General features: G+C 32.5%; 3 protein-coding genes across 3 annotated transcripts; 2 read left to right on the forward strand and 1 right to left on the reverse strand.

Moving 5' to 3' along the window:
- Window positions 1-760: 760 nt before the first annotated feature.
- Window positions 761-11,196, forward strand: LOTGIDRAFT_237809 (hypothetical protein; the record flags this gene model as incomplete). Its single annotated transcript, XM_009047873.1, has 13 exons — window positions 761-841; window positions 3,131-3,187; window positions 3,221-3,248; window positions 3,706-3,752; window positions 4,349-4,495; window positions 4,903-5,039; window positions 5,236-5,409; window positions 5,575-6,551; window positions 6,677-6,859; window positions 9,111-9,248; window positions 9,551-9,768; window positions 10,256-10,396; window positions 10,522-11,196. The coding sequence occupies 13 exons, from the start codon at window positions 761-763 to the stop codon at window positions 11,194-11,196; spliced, it is 3,003 nt and encodes a 1,000-aa protein (XP_009046121.1).
- Window positions 11,197-16,371: 5,175 nt separating this feature from the next.
- On the forward strand, window positions 16,372-20,984 carry LOTGIDRAFT_237810 (hypothetical protein). Its single transcript, XM_009047874.1, has 4 exons — window positions 16,372-16,501; window positions 18,696-18,810; window positions 19,167-19,206; window positions 20,179-20,984. Exons 1-4 carry the CDS (start codon window positions 16,453-16,455, stop codon window positions 20,302-20,304), a joined length of 330 nt encoding a protein of 109 aa, XP_009046122.1. The 5' UTR covers window positions 16,372-16,452; the 3' UTR covers window positions 20,305-20,984.
- A 2,067-nt stretch (window positions 20,985-23,051) lies between these two features.
- On the reverse strand, window positions 23,052-26,698 carry LOTGIDRAFT_171685 (hypothetical protein; the record flags this gene model as incomplete). The annotated part of the gene is made up of 7 exons (XM_009047875.1): window positions 23,052-23,255; window positions 23,586-23,741; window positions 24,083-24,211; window positions 24,794-24,909; window positions 25,362-25,566; window positions 25,778-25,928; window positions 26,277-26,698. 7 exons carry the CDS (start codon window positions 26,696-26,698, stop codon window positions 23,052-23,054), a joined length of 1,383 nt encoding a protein of 460 aa, XP_009046123.1.
- Between the last annotated feature and the right edge of the window lie 443 nt (window positions 26,699-27,141).

A 27,141-nucleotide genomic window follows, 5' to 3' on the forward strand; every position in this document is an offset into this window, starting at 1 on the left:
AAAAATCAAATACATGTATATGAATCAACAAAATTAAAGACATGGAAAATTTGAAACCCGATAACGTTTTCGGGTGGGTATGGCATGGTGTCTGTATCATCAAAATTTAAAATAACCGTTCGGGATGAATTGAATTACGGCTACTTCTCTGACTGTTGCCGATACAGTACAAGGTATAAAAGATCATTGTCAGTTATTATGCGTCGCTCTCCACACTAAACAAAACAAACAAAGAAACACTGGCAGAAAAGAGTCTCCTACAATATGCTTCAAATTCACCTCAAAACAATGGAGGGGAGGGGATAAATTCCAAGTTGTTCTACCTAGTCTTTGATCAGTTGGTAAGCACTGCGGCTTCTTGACCACCAAGACTGCTATATATAAGTAAGAAAAATTTATTGCGCATATGCAACTTGTAATTAATTTTTTTTCTTGTGATTTGATGAAATTGGTGAGTAGTAGTTCATTAGAGTTCCATAAAGCGGGGTATGTATATTAATGTATTTGATATCAAGTTCTTCCAAGTTGTGCCTGTAAGACATTAGGCTAGATCTAGTCTTTTTTAGACCCTTCTAAACTAAAACTAAAAAAAAGCTGCTACATGGATCATTGAATTTTAATTCATTTCTAATTATCTAATTATAAGCTTTGGAATAATTGAAAATCTTTGGGTCTGAAGACAGTGGTATGAAAATACACCTTACACCGTCTGAGGAAATTCTATAATGACGTATAAAGTCACGTGGAACTATTTCCCAAAATGGCGGACCGACGAAGACGGCGAGGTTCGCTTGAAAATGAGAATAATGATTCAAACCCTGTTGTTAGAAAATCCGAATGTGTAAGATTTCCTTTTTGATGTTTTGCCCATGTGTTTGGTTTTCAGAAAGATTATAACCTATAAAGTCTATTTGCATCTGAACATAACAAATGGATTTGGAAAGATGAATGAGATTGAGAGTTCAGTCTCATCATCTTCCTTCGCTTCGTCTTCTATTTTTTTTTTATTACCATTTCTGTTAGATCTAATTTTCACCACATCACTCAAAGAATTGCATTATTGGCATTCCCATCTCATCATTAAAGGTGTCACAGTGATGCCCATTATTAGGTCTACTGATACTGTCTTAATTATATTAGATCTTACTAGACTTCTTTTTCTGTTTGATGGAAATTTAAACTAATCAACTAACCTAAGCCTAAAACTTAACTAAACAAATCTAATATCTAATATCTTTCCAAGGCATTTAGTAATTGATCAATATAAGGAAAACAAACTTTATGGACATACAATTTTACTACATTTATTGACTGTGACGCTTCAATGACCATTATCAAGCAAATAATGAAATAATGAATAAATAAATCTAATATCATTATCAAAGGGAAGCAAAATTGAGATTCTGGCTAGTCTGAGCAAAGTAAAAAGTTTTTGGATTTGTTTCTTTTATTTTTATGAGAATTCAAATGGAAGCCTCAAAATAGTACTGGTATTGTGTTAGGCTGTGACTCAAGATAAGATAAGACTCAATGAAAGCACTGGCCTAAATCACAGAGCAATAGATAAGTCTATTAATTATGTGAAAATTAGTCATTAGTATTGTGTACTAATTAAAACCTGTTAATCTTTATCAATTATTGTGATGGATTAACATAATATCAGGAAGCCATAGAATAAATTTCATTGTTATTCTTAGATAGATATAACATTTTATTCAAATTTGACTTGTTCAACGTTGCTGAATTGTGTTGAAATTGCAATATTCTTGCAAAGCCAAGGCATGCCATGATTTGAGGTGAAAAAAACGTCATAGGAAATACAGGTGTATTAATAGTTATTTATCTTATATACTTTCAATATAATCTAATACCGCTTTGCAACAAAATTGAATCTTTTCATGAAATTAGTTTAATTCATCACAAATTAGAGATTAGGTGGACGAAAGACAACAAGTCACTCTTCAACAGAAGTCAGTCCGTCCGTCCACAATTGGCTTGTGAACACAATAGAGGCTACAGTTTTTACCCGATTTTAATGAAATTTGGTGTGATCATTTATATTCATCAGATCTTGGAAGTTCGAATTTGAAGATTTTTCAATGAACAGTTTTTGAGTTTTTGCCTTTGACTTAGTAAAAACAGTAAAAATTTGTTTGTGAACACTATATTGACAACAGTTTTCATCTGATTTTAATGAAATCTAGTGTGATCATCTATGACAATGAGATCTTGGTCAAGTTTGAATTTAATGATTTTTCAATGAATGAAAAGTTGAGATATTGCCCTTGACTTATAAAAATGCATCAAACTTAAGTTTGCGTGTTTGATTAAATCAACAGTATCTTGTACAAATTAAATTTTTGGTACGATTTGACACAGATTGTCGAGCGCCTTTGATATACTGAAAATGTATCAGTACCGTTTTTCTCATTTTCCAAATAATGAGAAACGTGCATTAGGGCTGCAACGATTCATCATTGAATTGGGATTCTGTCCTTCTTGTCGATACAATGCGTTGGATAAAAATAATCGTGATGTATTGGCACAATGATTAATTCTTAGCCCCCTTTAATAAGAAATGGCACAGAAACCTTATGTGTATAAGAAATAGTGTCATGTTTTCATTTTCCATGTATGACTTTCACATCAATATTTGCAAAAATTTATTTATGACTGTAAAAATTTAGAATTCTTTCACAATTCCTTACTTCTAAATGTTCTCAAGTGCTTAATAGTGACAAACTTGTAAGTAATTTTATAAATTTCTACTATTTTTTCTCTTTCCTACTCATAATAAATGAATCGCGATAATTATTGCAATAAATAATATTGTTGGATGAGTATCGAATCACAACTTCAAGAATCATTGCAGCCCTAACGTGCATGTATTCGCAGGGACACCTAGAACCTCCACATGGTACAGAACTGAAACCTTTAGGCGAGGGATGCGGGTTATTTTTCTTTTCAATGGTCGAAAGAGTGCCTTTTTTAATTTTGCTCAAAAAATTTTTTAATAATGCCGTTAGTCTTAATAGAATGTTACAGAGGTAAATTTTTAGTCAAAATTTGGGACTAACCTGATATTAGTGTTACTTTTTTAATATTTGTTCTAATTGTGAACTATTTTCAGTCTAAAATGGAGATTATTTTTATAGTTAATTTCTGGAAGTTTAGTGAATACAGTATGGTATATAACTAATAGTTTATTTTTGTTTTGCAGGAAAGTGAACATGGAGATGAAGAACAGGGTGAGATCTTTGTTTGTATTCAGAATTCAATATAAACTAATATTGATTGACTTGATTTTGACTCTTTATAACACTTGTTTTTAAGATAATGGGCTTCTTCAATAAGGTTATAAAATCACAGTTTGTGAACTATTACTATAGCATTGAAATACTCATGAGCTTATTTGAACCCCAAACTGGTAGGGTTCATTTAGGTTGTCATTTGGTTGATGGAAATTGTGCCTTATGATTAAAATTATTTTCTGACGATAATTTCTAGTGTGAAATTATATATTTTGAGGACTTGCGATTGCCCTCTAGGATAAAAAACATCCAACTGAAATTGCAGTCAAGAGCTCACTGTTCACATTGGCTGGACTGACAGTAGTGATGTTAATAACATATTTGATTACAGATACACAGCCTGATAGGTTTACAAATTACTATCAGTTTATAATTTGTATGCATGTATTTTCAGCTGAATTATCAGAGTATGAAAGTGCAGATGAAGAAAAACAAGGCAAGGTGAGACTAAATTTTGACTTCATTTTGTCACTGAGATGGAATTACCGTGAAAGTTTTTAGATATGTTTTGGTTGTAATCACCGTGGCGGTCAGTGGATCCGTTCACATTTGTCTCATGCTCACTCTAGAGGCTACAATCCTTTACAGGTTCCTGTTTTATTTTGTAGGTCAATGTCATTATGAAGTTGATCCCTATCAATTTTCGTGATGATCTGATAAATTGTCAATCGGTCCGTTGACAACAATTCTTTGTGGATTCTTTTGAATTGTATATGCCCACACGTAGTATGGAAGCATATTGTCATTTGTCCATCTGTTCACAATTGGCTCATGCTCACTGTACAGACTACAAACAATGATTTGTACTTGCAATCAAAGCTGCTGATGAGCGCGTGTCACCGACCCTAGCAAGGCTATCTTATGTATTGAATTTGTATTACAAATTTATATGCAGTCGCTGCATTGTGATAAAATTTCAGAAATAAAGCATATTTGTAGGCAGCTGTGGTATAGGAACCAACAAAGTAAGATAAGAAATATAGAGGTCAAATGTTAATATTCTAGAGAAACTACATAGTTTGTTATGTTTGTTGTAGGAAGAGGAAACAGAAAGTGAAGAAGAAACAGAGACTGAAACTGAATCTGAAGAAGAAGATGATGATGATGATGATGGCCAAGAAATAGATGTTGTTATTGAAGATGATGAGTGGGTTGATGAAGAAAGACAAAGTGGAGATGGCGAGGTTAGCTTTCTGCTTCTAATTTATTCTGTTTCATATCAAATAACACTGATTATTCAATGTCCAATATGAATTTTATATATTTTAGTTTTAGGATATTGAATTCTTTTTTTTTTTTTTTTTTTAAATAAACTGCTTTGAAAAGTTTATGCTTCAGGTTATTGATAATACGAGGATGACTCTATTAACATCAAAACTGCAATGCACAATGTTTATAAATAATGTTATTGGTCATAGGGAGACAGAACTTATATTCCGAATTACTTGAATTCTATACCTAGCTGATGTGAGATGACAGTTTCAGATGAAAAATTGGCATAAGCTGCAAGTAAATAATGATGAATGTCTCATCTAACAAAGGAAATGATCAACATCATTTCTAAATAAAAACGTAAAAATTTTATGTTTAGGAACAACCAGATTCTCGAGATGTTGATGATGATGAAGACAGAAAAAACCCAGCTTTTGTACCCAGAAAGGGTGCTTTTTATGAGCATGATTTACGATTAGGTGATGCGAAGCCACCAAAAGAAGAAGATGGAGAAAGGTAATGAAGCAAGAGACATACTTATTTTAAATGTTTTTATCCTGTTTCACAAGAGCTCATCTTGTACTGTGGACAACTTAATGAACTAATTTTACCTTTCATGATTCTTTGTGTCATTGGAAATGAAATTATTTATTTCTGAAAACTGTATTTGAGTAGAACTTTTGTGTTTTATTCAGTTCTCTTTCTTCTATAGACCTAAAAAGAAGTTATGGAAAGATGATGGTAAATGGTTACATGATGGTTACAATGAAGCTCTTCAAGGTCCGAAATCAACTGAAGAACTTGTAGATATATATGGTTATGATGTTAGAGCTGGTAGTCATCCACCAGAATATAGACCCCGGCCTCGTAGAGGAGGTACGGGGAGGTAATGATTTACATAACTTGAATCTCTTTTCAATCAAAAAAAAAGTTTTTAATTCAACTTTTTAAGACCTGGTATGAACACTTACATTGAGAACTGGACCAGTTTTGAAGCTTATGAGTAACATAGATTTCTTGACCACTCTGAACATTTTGATTTGTTTTCCAGAGGAAGAAGGCAAAACCATAAGCTCGGTGATTTTGTACCATCTGAGCGGTCTGGTGGAAATTCAGACAGAGATTATCAGAGATCTAAATCAGAGGAGACTGAGTACATACCCATGGAATACAGGAGTCCTCAATCTTACAGGGCGACTGACACAAATGACTCCAGACCCTCGAAATCTCAGTCATATAATAATAATCGCCACAGAGACAGAACTTATAATGATAATAATCAGGATAACAGATACAAAGGAGATAACTATCAATCTGATTATTCCAATAAGAGAGACAACTCTTTTTCCCACAGAAACAAGGGTGACAATTCCTATCGTAAAAGTGATAATTATATTGATTATAGAAACAAAGGAGATAATCAAGGTGAATATGAAAATAGAGACAATACTTCAAATTACCGTAAGAAAGATAATAATTACCAGTCTGATCATAAAAACAGGGGAAATGATTACCAGTCTAACTATAGGAATAAGGGAGACAATTATCAATCTAATTATGATAAATCTCAAGATTTCCGAAATGCCCCGAATAATCAAGGCCAGTATAACAATTATAACGATCAAGGTGATTATCATGACAACTATAGAGGTCGTGGAAGGAGAGGTCGTGGTGTTGGACGAGGACGAGGTCAAAGAAGACATGATCAGGAAGAGAACAATTCTGGATCTGTTAATGTGCCAAGGCAGTTCACTAACTCTAGTTACAAGTCTCCTGAAAATGGTGACCAGACTCATTTTGAAGCTAATGATGGAGCAGATATCAACATCTCAAATAAAGAGAATGTTCAGACCATCAGTGTGACAATCACCAATAAAACAACAGAGAAAGCATATGAAAGTGAAACTAGAAGGATGAAATATGTTGGCGGTAAACCATATATACAGGAAGAGATTAGGAATGCTGTTGAGAAAGAAAATATGGCAGTCATTAGTCCTCCAATTACATCAAACTCTTCGGCTGAAATGGGTATGGATTTTTATTTTGTTTTTTGGATTAGGACAAATCTTACAGTATAAGATCACAATGGATTATGTTTATTACATATGAGCTCTATATCTTTCTCATGTATAAGGTTATTATTTGAATTGTAGAGAAATCTGGTCAAGTTGTCAACAAAGCTGGTAAAATTCATCAATCTACAGGAGGTAGTATTAAAGCAGACAATAGTTTACAGGGTCGACCTAAACGATATTCCTCACAACGTCAACGTACAGTCCCTGATAATACTTATAATAAACAACAAGTTGCTGACTCTTCTGCATATTATAATCAAGGTATTTGTATTTTCTGTCTTCTTTTGAATTTCCAAATTTTTCTGAAAGCTACTGAATCTTAACTATCTTAATGGGTGTAATTAAGATACGTTCAGGTGATAAACACACCGTAAAGCACTTGACAATTTGCTTTAATAAATGTATTGCTTGAGTTCTTTCTTTCCACTATTTTCATTGTGGTTTTGTTTTAGTGCTGTTTTTTTTTCATGGTACCTTTACAGGGAACAATTTGCGATACAATTTTTGGCAAAATGCAATGTAATCTTCGTCAGTAGAGCAGTTTCTGCGCATTGTCATGGTTCCTCCGACATTTTATACGATTTTATTGTATCCTGATCACAATTTGATTTTGCCAAAGCTGAAGCTCCACCTATTCTAAATAAATGGGAGGTATATCTTTGTTGTACAACACCTAAACAATTTAAATCTTTTTATACGCCCACATGAAGTGGGGGGCGTATATTGCCGTCACCCATGTCTGTCCGTCCGTCCGTCCACAATTGCTCGTAAACACTCTACAAGACACAATTCTTGACGGATTTTGACAAAACTTTGCATGAGTGTTCATGATCACCCAAGGATGAACCCTATTAAAAATCAGAAAAATCAAAAAATATTTACTATGAGTTATTGCCCTTGTTTTTGAAAACGCTTTCAATTTTTAGCTCGTAAACATTTTGACAAAACTTGACATGAGTGTTTGTTATCAACCATGGATAAACCCTATTGAAAATCGGAAAAATCGAAAAATAATTATATGAGCTATTGCTCTTGCTATTGGAAACACGTTCAATTTTTAGCTCGTAAACACTCGAGAAGGCACAATTGTTGACAGATTTTGATGAAACTTGATGTGAATGTTCCTTATCACCCAAAGATGAACCCTATTGAAAATCAGAAGAATTGAAAAATATTTAGTACGAGTTATTGCCCTTGTTCTGGAAAACGCTTTTAAATTTAACTCTTAATCACTAAAAGGCATAATTCTTACTGGAGGTAAAGGTGAGATAGCCTAGGCCTATATGACCTAACTTTAAATTTCCAGCGAAAATATGCAAATGATAAAATTCGCTTCATGTGCCCCTTGGTGACGATACTTCTGTGAGTGGAGATGGGTCGCAAAACGAACTTATGGTCTTCTTGTCATTTGACCATATTGTTCGAACAGTGCGCCGCAGGCGATAGATGTTGAAAAATGATTTATTCATTGTTTCGTTTCTTCATACGTAATAAAAACATTCCAACTTTTTATTGCGGCCTGCGTGATAAAAACTTGCTTTTCAATTCGCGATTATCAAGTCTCAAATGTCTTGTGGGATTGTTGAGCTCTGTCGGAGGAACCATGACAACGTTTTTTGCGATACATAATATCTTCTAATAATAAATGAAAATGAACTCATAAAATTTGTGGTTTGAAAGAATGAGAATCTGTTAATTTGTCGCACCTTTTAATAAATTTCTCGAGGACTGGAAGTCGTCACAGAATCAAAGGAGGCATGATTGTTACTAGAAACTGTATAGTAGTCAGATTGTGCTAAATAAGGAATATTATTATGCTGAAGTGGATAGCAGACGACATTTTGGGGTTGGTAGAGCAGCATAGATATGGCCATTGTGGTGGAAAAAATTAATGCTTCATCATTTAACAATCGAAATACAACACTTCTATTTGAAACAAAATAATAACAACTTATAAATATCCATTTCCGTAAGAAAAACTGCAAACCCGAGGTTTAGATATTATCGGTTGGTTTTGACTTTTCTCAATCGAAAATCATATGCACGCGACCTTGAAAATTTAGACCTATAGGAATAAATATGACAAATGCAAGTATTTCGAAAATAACATTGAAGATATCAGGAGTAAGAAAAGCCATTATTGAAGAAAAATTATAAAAAGTAAACATGTAGGCCTAAGTGTGCATTATTTACGGCGACAGATATTTTAGATTTACTTGAGTGTTAAATGGAATGCTTAAATACATTTGGGGTTTAAGGTCTACTTCTTTATTAAACATTAACAAATATTTTTTTGCCATACAATTTCAACTATCATAGAAGAAATTGCTCCACAAAATTTAAAAATGCTATGCAATTTTGGCCTAAAGAGCGAAAAACTGCTATGCAAATAAAAAAAAAATTAATTTGTACCCTGCTATAGACAGGTGTATCCTTGCCCATTCCAAATCGAACTAATGCTTACATTCTATTGTAACATACCAAATATACTTTCATTATGATTTTATTACAGCATCAGCATATCCCAACAATCAATATTATCCTGGTGACTCACAATCAACAACATCAGGTCCTGACTCACCTGCAGGTTATCAACATCAACAACAACCAATATTACCAGTACAACCATCTATACCTTATCCTCATCCAGGTTGGTGTACTTCAATAGGACGAATGTCTATAGTGTATTTCCTTGGAACATCATGCATAGAGTTGGAATGGAAATCAGAAATTAGGTTCAAAATGTGAGAAATTAAGTTATCCATCATCAATATACAGTTTGGGGTTTGTACTAGAAATTACCATTTGGTACTGACAAGTCTCACAGTAGGCCTAGTGATTACAAATATTACATTATAAAGAGATAAGCAGTGAAAATGAATTTTGACCATAAAAAAACAACTGATCTATTTTGAGAGCCAAAATTTAAATTCCTGTTATTGTTGATTTCAGTGTCCTCAGCACCGAGAATGTATTCACCTGCCCCACCAGCGATCGCTACACCAGTAATAACACCTAATGTCTCCTTACCAACCCCTCATCCTACGATGATTCCTCCACCAAACTACCTGGGACAGGGGCCAGTTATATATGGTGCTGCACCCCCGGGGATCAACCCACCACCTGCTTTTCCTGTTCCTCTAGGCTACACTGGACCTAATCCTCCTCAGGTAATGCATTCTTCCAAATACAAATAGAATTGATTTTGAAGTTAAAATGGAAACTGAATGACATCTATTAGTAATTTAATCTTAATTGATCCTAGGAAACCTGTGATTTAATAAGCAATAAGATATAACCTAATAATGCAATTAGCACACAAGGCTGCAAATTTGCTTAATTTGAATATTAAATAATAATAGTAAACAGAAGATTTAAATACCCCTCACATATTATGTTTCACATTCAACAAATGTACAATTTAAAAGAATAAATGTCATTATTATTCAAGCCTCATTATTCAACAAACATGTAGCACCTTATATTACTGGAAAGAATTGACACTTACTTTAATTTCAACCTTATTAATGATGTATTTCTTCATCATTTTGATCTGCCTGGCAAAATCATTAAAGTTATAAAATACATACTATTTCATGAGTTTACAAGGTTTTCATTGAATCGATAAGAAAATTTCACTATTCACTCTACTTACAGCAAATTCAGTCACCTCCATCACAACAACCAGAGGTATACAGGGGAGGAACCATTTATTATCCACCAGAGCTTCAACAGACCAACCCACATCGGTCTCCAGTTAGACGTACTAAATCAGCTATACCTATAGTCAAGCCACAGGTAGGATATTATCTAAATAATTTTCTTTAGTACAAGCTAGGTTATAAGCACCTTATTCAGAATGAAAACAAAAGTGACAACAAGCTAGAAATACATAATTATCCTTTTTTATGTTTTTGTTTTAGGAGAAAAAGGATGGAGCTGGTACACAAAGTGAAGTAGAGTATATAAGAGATGATGAACAATCTGTATCTGATGATGTTCCGTTACCAGTAGAAGACACAGAAGTCTTTAAAAAAGAGCTCAGTGAGATTTCATCTGCTCTTATCAGTCTAGAGGGCGAACTTCGTGCTGGAAGTACTAAGGTACGGCAAAAAGAGGAAGACCTGAAAAATTTAGACTTGCAGAAAAAGTTAGATTCCTATCTGCAAAGTGAGGAATCAACAGTGAATGTACCTAAAGAACATCTTAAATCTGGTGCATCCCAAACCATAGAAGATATAAACCTGAATTCCCAAACAGAGGGTGAATCATTCAATGTAGCGCAAAAAGGTGATGCTTTAGATTTAGGCTCCATTAAGACTGAAATAGATGCAATTAAAACTGAAAGTGTTCAAAGTGTTAGTGGGTCAAATACAGACCAGACAGAGAAAAATACATTAAAAGACTTGCCAAGTGAAATTAGTGATGCTAAGCATATTGTGAATGATAACTCCCCAAGTGACACCACTGTGAAAGAAAGTGTAGGGAATGTAAGCAGCCCTCTGGCTAGTGAATATGGTGGTTTAGTAGATACCAAGTCAGACATTGAAACTAAAACAGAAACTTCAACAGATAAAAGTTCACCTATTGATAATTAACTTACTAGAATAGTTAGGAATGAATTATTTGAATTTTCAATAGAATTATTGTATTTTAACTGTCCAACTTGGGTGCTCGATACACCTATTTTGGTTGTTTGCTTTTGATATGATTTGAATGTAACATGTTAAGCTACCTTATTAGAGAGATATGATTGTAAGGACAGATTAACAGAAATCACAGATTATAAAACTATTATTTGGATGTGACTCTTGTTAATATGTTGTGTTTAAATTCCTTTTTAAAAACTACTGAAATTACTACAATTGCGACAATAGAATAATGGTTTTTCCTCATTAATTGTATTAAAAATTCAAAGCGGAGCAAACTAGTTACAGCTGATATTGAAAGAAGCTTTAGCCTTAAGTATAAGAAGTCTGTAATATTCATAACTTAGGACTACCTGGGATAATATTAAAGGGACAGGTTTGACTAATCTCAGAAACGGGAATTTATTAGACAAAGCTAATCAGTAATAGTGTTCAGAGCTCACTGTTAAAATCTATGTGTATCCAAAATTTGAAAGTTAAAAAGACGACTCCACATTTCTTGAGACTCTGTCATGGCACATAGAAGTAAAGGTAATTTGAGGTATTTTTGTAGGAATTACGCAATTTTCGTACATTTCTAGTACTTCTGAACTTAAGAATCTTGAATCTTATCAGACAAAACCAAATATATTTACTATGAGTTATTGCCCTTGTTCTCAAAAACACATTCAATTTTTAACTTGTGAAAGGTCTAGAAGGCACAATTCTTAACGGATTTTGACGTAACATGGTTAAATTGTGTAATATTTCCCAATGATGTACCCTATAGTTATTCAAAAAAAATCTAAAAAGTATTTTATATGAGTTATTGCCCTTGATCTTGAAATCACAATTCTCAACAGATTTTAAAGAAACTTGGTTGCATACCTTACCTTATTGAATAGCAGAAAATCGAAAAATATTTAATGTGAGTTATTGCCCTTGTTCTTAAAATTGTGTTCAGTCTTTAGCTCTTAAAACTCCAGAAGACAAAATTCTGGACTGATTTAGACAAAACTTGTTGAAAATAAAAAAAAAGCTTGCAGTTTGAAAATGTTACTCTTGAAATATTTCATTTATTGATAGCTCATGTCAACAGCTATTACAATGGTGGGTGTATTACTATGGGCCATCGCTATGTTTAGTGTCTATTTTATACTAAGATTTTCCATTTGATCAAAATCTTTTCATATCATTTGTGATGTGTTTGTGCTGAAGTCAGTATGTTGTAATTCCAAATTATAATGACTTGTTATTCTTTCATCATAAACTGAGCTTCTTTTTCAAACCTTTGTCAACTTACTCAGACCAGAATAGTGATGCTTGTAAGGGTTATTGATTATATTGTGTCAGTGGTTCAGTAAGACACTCACCTATGAGGGACAAGTCTGGCACACGTTGAAATTTCATTATCATGGTTACTCCCTTATCAGTGGTGTGGGTCTGACCAAGTCAAAGGGAATTGAAGACTTAAAAAGGTTAGTTTTTGATCAAATTTCTTCAATTGTACAGTATATGGTGTCCTCCATTTTTATTATCTCAATCATGTTTATGACTTTATGAAAATGTAAACGAATTTGTTCAATTTATTCTCGGAAAGAAGATAGTTTCTTCTTCAATATGAATTCTTCATTAGTATGATGTTTTAATATGATGGTTATTTCAGTTATTGATATTTTACATGGAATTTGATTTTAATTTAGTTTGTAACCTACTATTTCTGAGTATAAAATACTGTACACTCTACTACAAATTTTCTAGTACATAGTACACACTAGTACTTAGTGGATCATCACTCAGATGTACCTGGTTACAATTTCAAAGTAACATGATTCAATTCATAGTGTATGTTTTCAAATATAGGCTGTACGCTTATATCTAAGTGTATTTTGTATGTTAGTGATTGTCAAAGGCTTTTCTTGTTGTAAAAAGCAGTATATTTAAAAATTATGTTGAAATAAATTGCCTTCCCTAACTTAAAACAGTTTTTATACCCCCAAATCATATTGTGGTCGTATATTGTCGTCGCCCCTGTCCGTCCACCCACAATTGGCTTGTGAACACAATATAGGCTACAGTTTTTATTCGCCCACATGGAAATGTGGACGTATATTGCCGTCGCCCCTGTCCGTCCGTTCACATTTCTTGTAGACAGGATAGAGACTACAGTTTTTATCTGATCTTGATGAAACTTGGTAAGCATGTATATATTGATGAGATCTCGGTCAGGTTTGATATTGGTAATAATCGGAAGAACTGTTTCAGAGTAATTGCCCTTGACAGTAAAAACGCGTCAAAATTGCCTTGTAGGCACGATAGAGACTACAGTTTTTATCCGATCTTCATGAAACTTGGTTTGCATCATGTATAGATGAGATCTCAGTGAAGTTCGAAATTGGTAATAATCGGATGAACTGTTTCAGAGTGATTGCCCTTGAGTTATTAAAAGGGCGTCAAATTTCGATTGTAGGCACGATAGAGATTACAGTTTTCATCCAACCTAGATGAAACTAGGAATGCATGTATATATTGATGAGATCTCGGTCAAGTTCGAAATTGGTAACAATCGGATGAGGGTTTCGGAGTTATTGACACAATATAGACCACAGTTTTAATAATCGGATGAACAGTTATTGCCCTTGTGTGTACACCGATGAGACATTGTTCATGTTTGAATTTGATGATAATTTTATGAACTGTTTCAGGTTTTTGCCTGATCTTAAAGATGATATTAAGATTATTTGAAAATTCATTATTAAGCCACTGAATATATTGTTAATATTTCTGACAGCTGGTAGTGTGCGTATGTTACCTTGCCTGGCAAGCTATTTTTATCTGATTTTAATAAAATTTGGTGTGATCATATATTGATGAGATCTTGGTCAAATTCGAATTTTACGATTTTTTGTTGAACGGGCTTTGTCTTATTGCCCTTTACTTTGGAAAAACGCGTCAAAATGAGACGACAGTTTTCATCCGATTTAAATGATATCTGTGTTTGATCATGTATTACAATGAGATCTAGGTCAAGTTTGAATTTCACGATTATTCCATGAACAGAATTTGAGATATTGCCCTTGACTTACTAAAAAGGCATCAAAATTTGTCGGCTTGTGAACGCGAAAGAGGTGACAGCTTATGTCAAAAAAAAATTACTAAAATTTTGTTATTGATTAAATCAACAATATCTTGGACAAATTAAAAATTTATCAGTCCATTGGACGTTTCTAACTAGGCAACCATTTGTTACATATAACTTAGAAGCTCTGATCAAAGAGTCATCGGCATGGAAAGAGGAAAGGATGCGCTGCCTCCTTCCTTTGTTGAAAAGGCTGCAATAAACAATATCTGAATTGGAATACTGCATAATGGACATTTTGACTGTTTACTGGCAAAATTAATTGACTCAAGATTAAGATATTGGCAGAATGAATAAAATCTTGAATGTCACTGAGTAAATTACGGAAGCGTCCTGGGGCCATGATAAATTAAAAAATATTTTATTCTATTATCATTTAGTTTATGTTCATAAGGCGAAAAAAAGAATTTTATTTCAAGATATCTAGATTGGAACTACATTTTAATTTATTGAAATGAAGTGAACGGCGCTCTTTTACAGATGCGTCCTGGGGCCATGATATATGAAAATATCATTTGATTATTTAGAATAAGGCGTTAATTTAAAGATACTTTTAATTTTTAATTATTGAAATGAAAGCGCTCTTTAGACATGACATTAATGTAAAAAAAATATTACTTTTTTTTCGCCTTAATTGTCTCTTAATTAGAAATTAAAAACTTGTTTTCACAGATACAATTTTCAGGAAAATGTTCGCCGTTTGTGTTCAAAATCTCACTCAATTATCAAGATAAAGATATATTCTATTACAGGAAAAAATAACCTCATGCATAGAACTCTACAAATTTTGATTTTCCCACAATGGCACAAAGCTGAAGGGTAGGCGTAGCCTAGACTCTAGTCTATGTGATCTTTCTAAAAAAAAAACATTACATTTACTAATATGATTACTAGGTTTAGTAGTAGGCTACTACTAGATCCACAAGCTCAAGTCTTTAAATGCTATATATAAAAGTTACGGACAATCGACATAGCCCAACTAAAATAAATTCTCCAACCTTGTTGGAAACCGAAAATAATTATTCAGTCCTAATTTTGGAATTATTCCAGCTCATGAAAATTAACAAATGCAGTCGTAGCAACTAACAATTTGTCCACGTCTTTACGTTTGCAGAATGTCGTCGTATTAGAGAGCGTTGAAATTGAACTGGGTGTTGGGGTGATAAAGGCTATCTATAGTCTGTCTTATTTTATGTTGGTTGTAGGGCGACATCTGTCGTCATAATCACGACCTTCAAATATATTTGATATGTATTTGGAGAAATGTTTCGCAAGATTTGTTATTGAACGTTTGTATTGGAACATTTGTTGGTAAAATTGTGATGATCGTTTGCATTTTAAGATATTTTGAGCTTGACTTGTATTTGAGGATATTTTTGTCGAGAATTCTATTAATTAAATAATTTGAAAACCGAATGTTTCAGGGGCACAGATAGCTTTTTCAATGCGGGGGACCAGCGGTGTACGCAAGATTTATTCAAAAGGGGTCGTGTTAATTCGATTGCAGAGTATAGCGGCATGAGAACGTTTCAGTTGAGCTGGTGGTGTTAATTTTCACCTAGTTGATAATTCCAGGAATAAATAATCAAAAACCTTGAATTTTCACTTAAGTTGAAACACAGGATATCATGCAATCAACCCCCCCACCTCCCAGGTTTTCTGGCTGGGGGAGAAGTCCCCCTGTCCCCTCCCGCGATCTGCGCCCATGAAATGTTTTTCGAAGAATGTTTATTTTCAATACAAATTATGATTTTTGAATACAAGTGTCAATTTGCAATAGCAAATGTTGAATTAAGCGTGCAAATTAAAAGATAAGAATTTAGAATTAAGAACTAAGCAATAGCAATGAAAAACATTAAACAAAAAGCCATTCCGCCTTCCATAATATTCAATGTAGTTCGATATGTTGGTTTTTGATCAACCTGAATTTCGATCTCGAGTTGGTCGGGGTCGGGCATCGAACGCGCTTTAGAGGTTTATCATGTGATACGCATTAATTCATGACGTGGACATTTCCGTGAAAGTACTCGAGGTGTTTACTGATACTACTAGAATAATTTGGTGGAAAAAGGCATCAAACAAGAAAAATGTCAGGTCAAGAGGAACCAGAATTGAAGGCAGGACATCCACCAGCAGGTTTTACTTTTTGTCTCATTAATTTGAAGGAAGAACTTTCCATGAAGAAAAGCATTTTTTCAGTCAGAAAATACAATATGCGTCACGTCAGCATACTTATTCTATGACTAGAAAATTATATTGTGGTGACCTATTTACCTTTTTGTACTCAAAAGCATGGCGTGTTATAAGTACTTAACCGCTTGTTATGATCCCATATTGTAGTTTCGTCTTCTTATTAATTTGAATCATTCTAAGCTTTTGCAGTTTTGCATAATAAGACAATATAATTTGTGATAAAAGTGAGAATTACCATTGAATTTTTAAGGCATGGATGGGTCTATATTATTAAACTATATGATAAATGTAATATACAGTGGTGTAACCTATTTTCGTGGATATAAGGATTCAACACCGAATTTTGTCAAAGTTAAAAAAACGAAAAATTTTTTTAAGTCTTAGATATTTCCTCAGATATTCTACAAAATAATTAAAATTGGTTTATTTCGATTTTCTTTATGAATTCTTCACTTTGACCCATATTTCATGAGCAACCAACTCGGCAACAGCGACAGAATGCGTCACCTATTTTCGTGTACAATGTTTGAACTATAAATAGGTCTAGAAAAACATGTTGTATGGATACTGGGTGGTATAATTACCAATTCATTATAACTTGTGACAATTCCTTCAAAGAACCACGATTTTGAAAAAAAATAGTGACTGACAAAATAAGATACGTAGTGTGATTTATTGCTAAAAGTCACTGAAACAACATAAGAATATGGTCCACTTTGTGTTCCATAGAAATTTTCTGCTGACACGGAATCCGCTAGTTGATCACGTGACTTCATTTGTTGGACTACATTCTAGCAGATGACACTTGGAATTCCGATTATGGCTAGGGATTATAAGGAAATTCGGCCGATAAAAAATGTTAACGTTTGGTAATAAGTGAAATCCGCCATTTTGTATTTGTCAAACTATACATTAATACATTTTACCTTGCTTGAAACTACTGGATTCATTCTACTAGCTGACATTGTACAGAAAACCCATGTTTATTAAAACAAACTAATGCGGAGGTCGCGCAAGGTCGCTCATGTAAATTATTAATCCTTTCCGAAAATCCACGAATAATAGGTTTCCACGGAATTAGGTTACTCGACTGTACCCTGAACTTCAATTAATATAAGTTAACAGCCTATGAGTTTACATTGTGTGACATCATTTGGTAACAGCCGGGTTTACCCACTGCTTGGGTATATTGGTCTGAAACATCTGCCTTTATTCCAGCCTCTGATGAATTTTTAACAGTTGTCGGCTGGAGTCAGAAAACAAAGACCCTGTTAAATGGGGATTATCAACACCTCCGAAGGTGCATTTTTTCTAACATGAAATCGCCTTTGCGATGACTGTAAACTAGTGAGGCATCACTGTAACTCTTGTTTTGTTAGTACACTGTGACATTTGAATTTTTGTTTAAAAGGCGGATGAAAGATCAGTTTTGTAAACAAAAAACAAAAAAGTTTAAATGTAGACGTGACTTAAATGATGTAGGGAGAAATTGATGGTATGATTGAACTATAAAAATTTTCGTCTTTCTAAATATCAGAGTTTTGCAGATCTGAGGTATCTAGATAGGTTTAAAACCCCCACATCTGATGCGGAAAGTCCCAATTTAACAAGTCTTTCTTTTTCTGTCTCAACACCAGCCTACATCTGTCCAAATAGTTATCAGAGTCTAGAATAGAGACAGATGTTTCGGTCTAGGGTATATATACTGTAATTATGTGGTTGAAAGAGTTAAGAAAAATTTTTACAGACATAAATCCAATTTATGCATAGTAATCTTATAGTCTAGATGTAGTTTAGTGTCATCGTTAAAAGGATTGTAAAAAGGTAAAGACGTCGGATTGGAAATTGGAATAATGCAAATTGATGATATCAGTGTCGCTTGATACACATAAAATAATAAGAAAACCTCTATACAATCCCTTTAGTAAACTTCTGAAACCATATATTTCAATATGTACCAAAAAGACTTTTCATAAAATATGTACCAATGACACAAAACATCACCTTGAATTTTCTTAAAATGACGGGTTAAATTCAGACATTTCAGTGTGATCAGAGAGCAAGTCATGTATAGAAAACATTAGTCATGAACATTTGAAAAAGTGTATCCAAAACTTGCTTTGTTTTGTGTTTTCAGTAAAGGTTGGAGGTATGAGAGTAGCAAAATCATCTAAGCCTCACCATGATGGAGCTTCTAATGAAGATTCAGATGATAAAAAAGCTATTCAGCCTGATACAAGCAGCTTTCTAAGGTAAATGAATATTACAATGAGGAATTACTACATTTAGCTTGATTCGAGTTGAATTAAAAAATTTTTGGGCTGATAAGACAATTTTATTGATGTTTGAATGTTCAGTTACTACAACTTGTCTGCAATTAAAGCATAATTATGCAATGTTCTTCAGTCCAGAAATATGGGTGACAGACATTTGAATTAAAATCTGTAATTTCTAAATTGGTGTTAGTTATATTCTATTTTGATCCACACAAATGGTAACAAAAGATAACTTTCATTTTTGAGCCTGATATATTTAAAAAAAAAAATCTATTCTACACCCTATGAACAAAAGGTTTCATATATATTATCTCTTGTTTGTTTGTTGTTAGTACACAACCAAATGCTGAGCTGAGTGGACCAGTTACTAAAGTAAGTTTATCATATAAACTAAAAAATATACCTGATATTGTTTTTGCCAATTCGTACTTGACCGAGATCTCATCAATGCATACTAAGTTTCATCAAGAGTGAAAAAAAAATTGTAGCCCTTCGAGCATACAAGCCAAGCATGTATATATTGATGAGATCTCGGTCAAGTACGAAATTGGTAATAATTGAATGACCGATTTCAATGTTAATGCCTGTGACTAAGTAAACATGCGTAAAATTTGGCATGTAGGCACGTTAAAAACTAGTTTTTATTCGATCTTGATGGAACTTGGGATGCATGTAGATTCTTACGAGATCTCAGTCAAGTTCGAAATTGGTAAAAAGCGCATGAAGGGTTTCAGAGTTATTGCTGTTGTGTCTACGTCATGTTTTGATCTGGCAAGCTATGAGATATAGATAGATTCTAGGCTATATTTTCATACACCTGCATTTGAACCTATATTGCTGACAAATATAATGTTTCTGCTGTGTTGATCTGGTGAAGTATATTGGCTTCACCCATGTCCGTTGGTCCGTCCACATTTGCTCATTTGTGTTATTGCCCTTGTTCTCGTAACCACTCTAGAAGGCACAAGACCTATTTTGACGAAACTTTGTATGAGTGTTTTTAGGATAAGGATAAACCCTACTGAAAATCAGATAAATCGAAAAAATTTTGTGTGAGATATTGCGCTAGTTCTTGAAATCACGTTCAATTTTTAGCGCAAAATTCTTGACAGATTTTGACGAAACTTGGTGTGAGTGTTTGTAATCGCCCAAGGATAAACTATATTAAAAATCAGAATAACTGAAAAATATTTAGTATGAGCCAAATGCAGTATAAAAAAGACTCAATTGCAGTATGTTTCCCTACATTGTACTTACTAAATTCAAACTGTTTGTACATTGTAAAGCTGTAGGTATAAATGTTTTAAATCATTTTATCTCATAACATTGTTATTTTATTTTTAGAGTCATCTAACACAGGAACATGGGGCACATGTTAAACATTATCACGAACCAAAACAACCCACTCATGACAAAAGGCCACAGACTAACCCTGGTTTACAAAGTCACCACATTTTTCAACCCAAATAGACTGGGTGTGCATATAAGATGTTTTGTTTGGCTGAAATGTGAAGGATTCTTCCTTTAGTTTGGAATAAGAGAAATCTGTCATTAATTTCTTCTAATCGAAAGTAAAGTATCTTTCACATTGAAGTGGAATATTATCTGTGGAACTCTTCTCAAAATTGTTTGATTGTTTTACAAACTTTTGATCAACTTCAACTTGTAATTTCTAAACCATTTTTTATTGAAAATTTAGGCATCAATTGAAGAATGTATTTTTTTTTAAACTACCAGTTATCACAACACTATGTTACATTCATTACGTGTTTTATGTGTGGACAACTTTCTGTGAGAGTTTTTATATACAATTGTTAATTGGTTTTGGTGTATTTTTTTTTTTAATAAGCTTTATTTTGATGATATTACCAATACCTTCTGATTTTTCCATTTTTGCAATTTTATTATTCTTAATGGATTCTCTTTATTCTGCATTTCTAGTTTTGAATTTTTTGTTCTTACAAAAAAATTGGGTCCATATAATTCAGGAAAAGATAATTGTAATTATCTTTGTTGATGAGTGTTCTTTTGTGATTTTGATTATATATCTCTTATCAGTGCTAAATTTAATCGGTTCAAGTTATTGTATGGGGAATGGCTGATTATTATATTCCACAGATTTTAAATATAATAAAAACTTTCATTTAATTCTTGTGTGGTTTTCCTTGGTTATTCCATATAGTATTGGGTAGAAAGATGGCTGCCAAGCTTTTGTGGAGATAGTTTGAGGTGCTTACCTTGAGAAAGCTAGAATGGCTATTTCATGGTGAATTTCCTTTTAGAATTGTAAAATTTCTGCCCATTTGCTTTGACAAATTTTATTATAAAACAGAATTATCAGCTTCAAAATAGAATGGCATATTGAAATTCATAAACACAGACAGCAGATTTAAACCTTTTCAGGTAATTCTAACATTATATAAAAAATTGTAGCCTGAATAGTGAAAACCAAATGCACAGTTGTAATTTGAATATATTTTTGAACTAGTTTTAGAAAGCAATCAAAAAAAATTCAGAAATAAATGACATTCAGAAGAAAGATGATGTCACTCCCTTGCAAAATACTGTTTTGATTTAATCATAGATTAACCTGGCTAGACATATTCTACTCTCTGGTAAAGCAATAAGGCAACAATTGATCTAACAAACAATAAAAAAGATTGAGACTAGACTTGAGCATTTAAAGAGAAAAATAATAATTCTAGATTTTACCTTTTTTCTTCTTAACTATTTTCAAAACATAAAACACTTCCAAAGAGATACCATGGTACATTATATACCATAGAATGAGCATGATAAGTCTGCATAAAATAAAACAGTGCTTGTAAAAGGTAGAATAAATATTTTCTCATATAAAAATCTCTGAAATAACATCTTCATTATTCTTATAAAAATAATATATAAATGAGATTCAATAAAAGTGAAAGGAGATATTCTTAAAAAATATAATTAGCATAGAGGCATAGTAGATACAGGATGACCCGTCTGAAATTTTCTTTTTCATCCCATTAAAACAATGATCAAGTAATTATTTTAGACAGCATATATCTTGAGATGATCTCCCTGCTGTCAAAATTTCATTAACTTTCTTCTATCAAAATAAGATAATAATTCATATGAATTTGAATGTATAAAACTGCAGTATGCAAATAACAAAAATACAGGAAAAACTATCATGTTATACAAAATAGAAATTAGTCAGCCCATACTGAAAATTGTCTTAAACTTTATAAAAAATATTTTGCAATAACTCATTGGAAGTCAGATATAGAAGAGAAAAACATTGAAAGTCAAAAGTACATAAAACACATTAAGTATATCTTATAAAATTAATGTATACATGTTCACAGTTTTCTTTGTTTACTTCATGACCTGGGGCATGTTTCACAAAAACTCAACTTCAGATAATTTTGGTGTTGATTTCTTATCCAGGTTAAGTTTTAAACAAGCTATTCGTTTGAAGCAGAATTTTAGTTTTGCTCAGTTCAAACTTGTGAGTGTCAGATATTAAGCAACTGGGCATTTAACAATTGATAGCAAGCAATAAGTGATGGATACAACTATTTAAATATATGCTTTATAAGCTCAATTTAAGCTATCTTAAGTAACTTTCAGAATTGGAGAGTGTACTTTGCTTCTGCTACAATCACCAAAAAAAAAAGAGTTTTTTCTGCAGATAAAGCAAATATTTAGAAGACTATAATTATCCATCCCCCGGATCGCCGCCCTTGAATTCAACAGTATCGGCTGGTATACAACAATACAAGCTCACATTATCATGTTCATTATTATTTGCAAATAAAAATACAACCCCTCTTAGAAAATGTATAAATTACATCAGATTTCTAAAAAAAAAAACATTTGATTCACATCATTAGGATAATATAAACAAAATACTAACAATAATAAACATCTGAACATTGTGACAAAATAATACTTGAGCACAAACATTATGCAATATCTACTTATACGTAAAATTATATTGTTAAAATTACATATCTCTAATACTTGTTTAATTAATCTTATGATATGACATTCTGTCATAAACTATAAAGATTTCTGTTAATTTACCCCTATTAAATGATCATAGCCTAACAAAAATACAAATTAAATTATCTGCCTTTCAGAATTCAAATTCTACTACGTAAGAAAATTATACTGAGAATTGTAAATTTGGAATTATGCGTAAACTAAATTTTGGAGTGATTGAAGAAGTTTTATTGTAAAACTGAATTCAAAATATAATAAGTAGCTTGTAGATCAAGTCTACTCCTTGATGGAACATGTACCAAGAGACTGGAAGGTTTGACAACAATTTCTAAAGCAAACATTAAATCATTGATAGGTGTCGCTGTTAACTTCTCTATCATCTCTTCAGTAAATTTGATGTCATGATCTTTACTTTCTTTTAACTTTCTTAGCTGTAAAAAATATTAATTATTTTTTTGTAAATGTTATAAATAAATTTAAATTTTACAGCATTTTGTATCTCAGGATTGTATTCCAGGATACTTTCATTTACCGCACATCAAATATGATTTTATAAAATTGCTGTGCTGAATTTCATAAATTTTTAAGCGGGCTTTCTACCTCTTTTGAATTTCAATTGTTTTAATTAGAAAACAATGTAAAAAAAGTGTTTTTTTTTCCTACAACGAAAAAATATTCTTTGGAAAATTAAATATGCCTGTTAGCTTCAGATCTGATGACAAATCTATGAAATTTAACATTTAAAAGTTGTTTATACTTACCACTGGAACTGTATTTAAAGTTGTTTTTGTGACCATCAGACATTGAGCTAATACATCTAATATATTGTCTTCATCTAATTCATGTAATAATGTTAGTAGAAAATGGCAAGCATTAAACATACTGCTAGATTCATCTGGTATCAATAATTTCTCATCCTGAGAATAAAAATGTAATAACTCACATGACTTGGTCACTACTAGTGACCAGAGAACACTTACCTTTTTGCTCTCACTTGACTTACCCTTTTCAAGATCTGTTTGACTGGCAATTCAAAGTATCTCATCAAATCTGTTGCTGTTACCAAAGCAATGCATGTCTACTAGATATTGAAGAGGTACTAGCATTGCAATGACCTAGATGGTCTCAGAAGTTGATTCTGCTCACAGACCAACAAAATCCAGCAATTGATCAGATTTTCCCAGATGACAGCATGTGTTAGCCCTCGCAACCATTACAAATTTCTAATATCAATCTATATATAATGATAAATAATTACCTTAAAATGGAAGTCTGCAAGGAGTAAAAATGGATGATAATTATGAGATTCTTCCATATCAAACTCATCATAAAGATTTTGTTTGGTATAGGCTTGTAATATATTTAAATCATGACTTAGTTCCACTTCCTGAAACTATCACAAGAACAACATATCATTTCACCAGTGTACCATGCCTCATCAACAGATGACACTAGTACCATTTTACAATTTTACCAGAAATCAACAATTAGATGTAAAATAATACATTAATGTCCCTTGCATTTTAAAGTGTTAAGAAAACTTTTAAAATTTTGCAATTTGACGCCAAGTCTATATGAATTTTTTGCGTCATATTGTTTAATTTCTAAATAATTTGAGTTATTGTGAAGACAGGAAAAGACCATCATAGGTAATTAAAAATTTATTTATCTTTACTTGATGAGATATTAACAATATCTTGGTATTGTATACATTTTGTTTCTATTATGAATTATTATATATTCACTAGTGAATTTCTAGCTATGCAAGTAAAGCCACTATCAAGTGCAAGCTGGAAATTGCATGCCTTTATTGAGCAGGTGATTCAATCTATGAAAAATTATCAGAAAAGAGAAATAATTGAAAGGTTGAAGCTTCAACTGACTAGCTGTAATATTTACCACCGATTTAACGAACTCTTTTTTGTCTAACTTAACCCTTGCTATAATTTAAGTAATTTAATCAACTTACCAATTCCATTAGTGATCTAATAGATTTAGGTGTTTGTAATAAATGTTGAACAGATCTTAAAACTTCCTTACATTTACCATTTTCTTTAAAAACCTTTAGAATTTCTTCTGGACATTCTACAATAATTCAAAGCACTATTTGTTTGTATAACATTTTAAAGCTATCAAAATTTGGGTGCCATGTCTGACATCTTCATTATAATTTGCTGAGCTATACTATCCTACATAGTATAAAAACATCAGATAGATACATAATGGATCACTTTTTCAACTTTCTTAAATGAGATATTGTAGATGGTAGTGAGATCACCTGTACTATTTTACCATCCCCGCGTTTCAGAAAACATTCTTTATTGGAAAGAGAGGTTAACTTTTCAAAATTTGACTTCAACTAATTAAGCAAAATCTATTCTTCTAAAGAACAAACATCTCATATCTCACTAACAGAGCTCATCTCATGCTGCAAACATAAGTTCAGTAATCTTACAGATAAACAACCCCTAACTGTCTAGCTATGGACTTTAGACATAAGTCTTCTATATAAATTGACTTATAAGAAATTTAATTACCTGGGTGAACAGGTCCATCAGTAACATCAAAATTTTCAGTTGTAAATCCACCATTTTCATCATGTGATAAAATTACCTGTATGGAACCATCTTTAACAGACACTAATAACTCAACCATAGAAAATGCTATACTAGTATTTTTAGGTATTACCATTGATTTAGATTTATCTTCCTTTACATCTCCTTCAAGATCTACACTTAAAGGCTACAAATACATCATAATCATATACATATATATGAATATATCATACCATTATAGATAAGAATATCATCACTCAAATTAATGTACTAATACACCTTCTTCTCAACAAAACAATCAATCTCAAATATAAAGTATTATGCATGGCCGTAAAAATTAGAATGGCCCAGCTCTGTTCCTAAATATGGACTAATAAGAAAGATTTCTCTCAACATACCTTTGAATCAAATTCTCCATCCCCCTCTAAATCAACATCACTGGTAATTTTACCATTATCCTTCAGATGAATAATACTAGTTATGATACACAATGTTTTATGTCCATTATCTTTCACCACGCTAATAAGAGGATGATGCAAGTCTATTTTCCTGAAAAATTACTGCAGACGTTGATTCAAAAGTTTTTAATGTTGGTGTTGGGTCAACTAAGGTAAAATCGGAGCTGGGACAGCCAGCATTTTTTTGCTGAATCTAATCAAATGATTCAAACTGGTTTCAAAGACAACAAAAATTTGGAGTTCCTGAAAGTTGCCATAAGTTGCCCAGGCTGTTGGTGTTGCCAAATAATTAAAGCATTGCATGGACCAAATTGATAACCCAAATTTAATGTTACTCTGATATTTTGAATCTTGTTAGATTGTGACAACCACAAATAATTTTGCCCAATTATAGCACAATTAAAGATATAAATTATATTGAGAAATAAGTTATCATTACTTCTTCTCTAAGAGATGTAGCAGTTTTGGTGTTGATATTTCAGTTTTATTCAAAACTCCTAACTGACTGCTGACAACAACACTATCAGTTGAACCAAGTTTCACATCCAACAGTTCTTTAGTCAAATCAGCACCAAATTTACCTTTCAATGACAGATTTGATTTACTATTGTAAGCTGTTAAAACATGTGTATCAAGTGGAAGGACTTCAAATTCTTTCTGATGTTCACCAAGAAGGACATCAGACAGGGTGAATTCTGTTGTTTCATAATGTGGTTTTCTGGTAAAAAAGAGCCACTTTCTTCTTTTCTTGATGACAATGCGTAGAATTTCAATGTTGTCTGCAGTGTTAATACTTGGAACAGGGAGGAGAGTCTCCTTTCCCAGAGCTTTAGCAACTTGATGAGCTGTTGCAGAAAACATGATGATACATGCAGTGGATCTTGCAAAGATCAGTGAGGTTTAGGTATATTCAATTGCGTGTAATTCTGGCAATCTTGATCTCGATAGTCGGATGGAAAGTGATAACATTGGATTTACTAGTATGATGTAAATTAAGTAGTTCTAGTCAGTCACAGACAAATTGCATTGGTAATAGAAGATGGTCTGGAATTCAGGATTGTGAAAGGATTGTGAAATAGTGAAAAGAAAATTATTAAAAATGTTCTATTTTGTTCCTTGTAGTGAACAAGTCTATTTATTTACACAGTCGGTTTGTTTTTAGCATTCGATCAACTTCCGGTGCATTCAACCGAATAATATGTTGGTTCGATTTAATTTCCGTACCTGTATTGAGTTGCTCAGAGCCATGTTCCAAGTGTGTGTGTGTTTTTTAGGTTTTTCGATGTCTAATATTATTAAACAAA

The sequence above is a fragment of the Lottia gigantea genome (genome assembly GCF_000327385.1).
Source record: "Lottia gigantea unplaced genomic scaffold LOTGIsca_118, whole genome shotgun sequence".
NCBI classification, from domain to species: domain Eukaryota; kingdom Metazoa; phylum Mollusca; class Gastropoda; family Lottiidae; genus Lottia; species Lottia gigantea.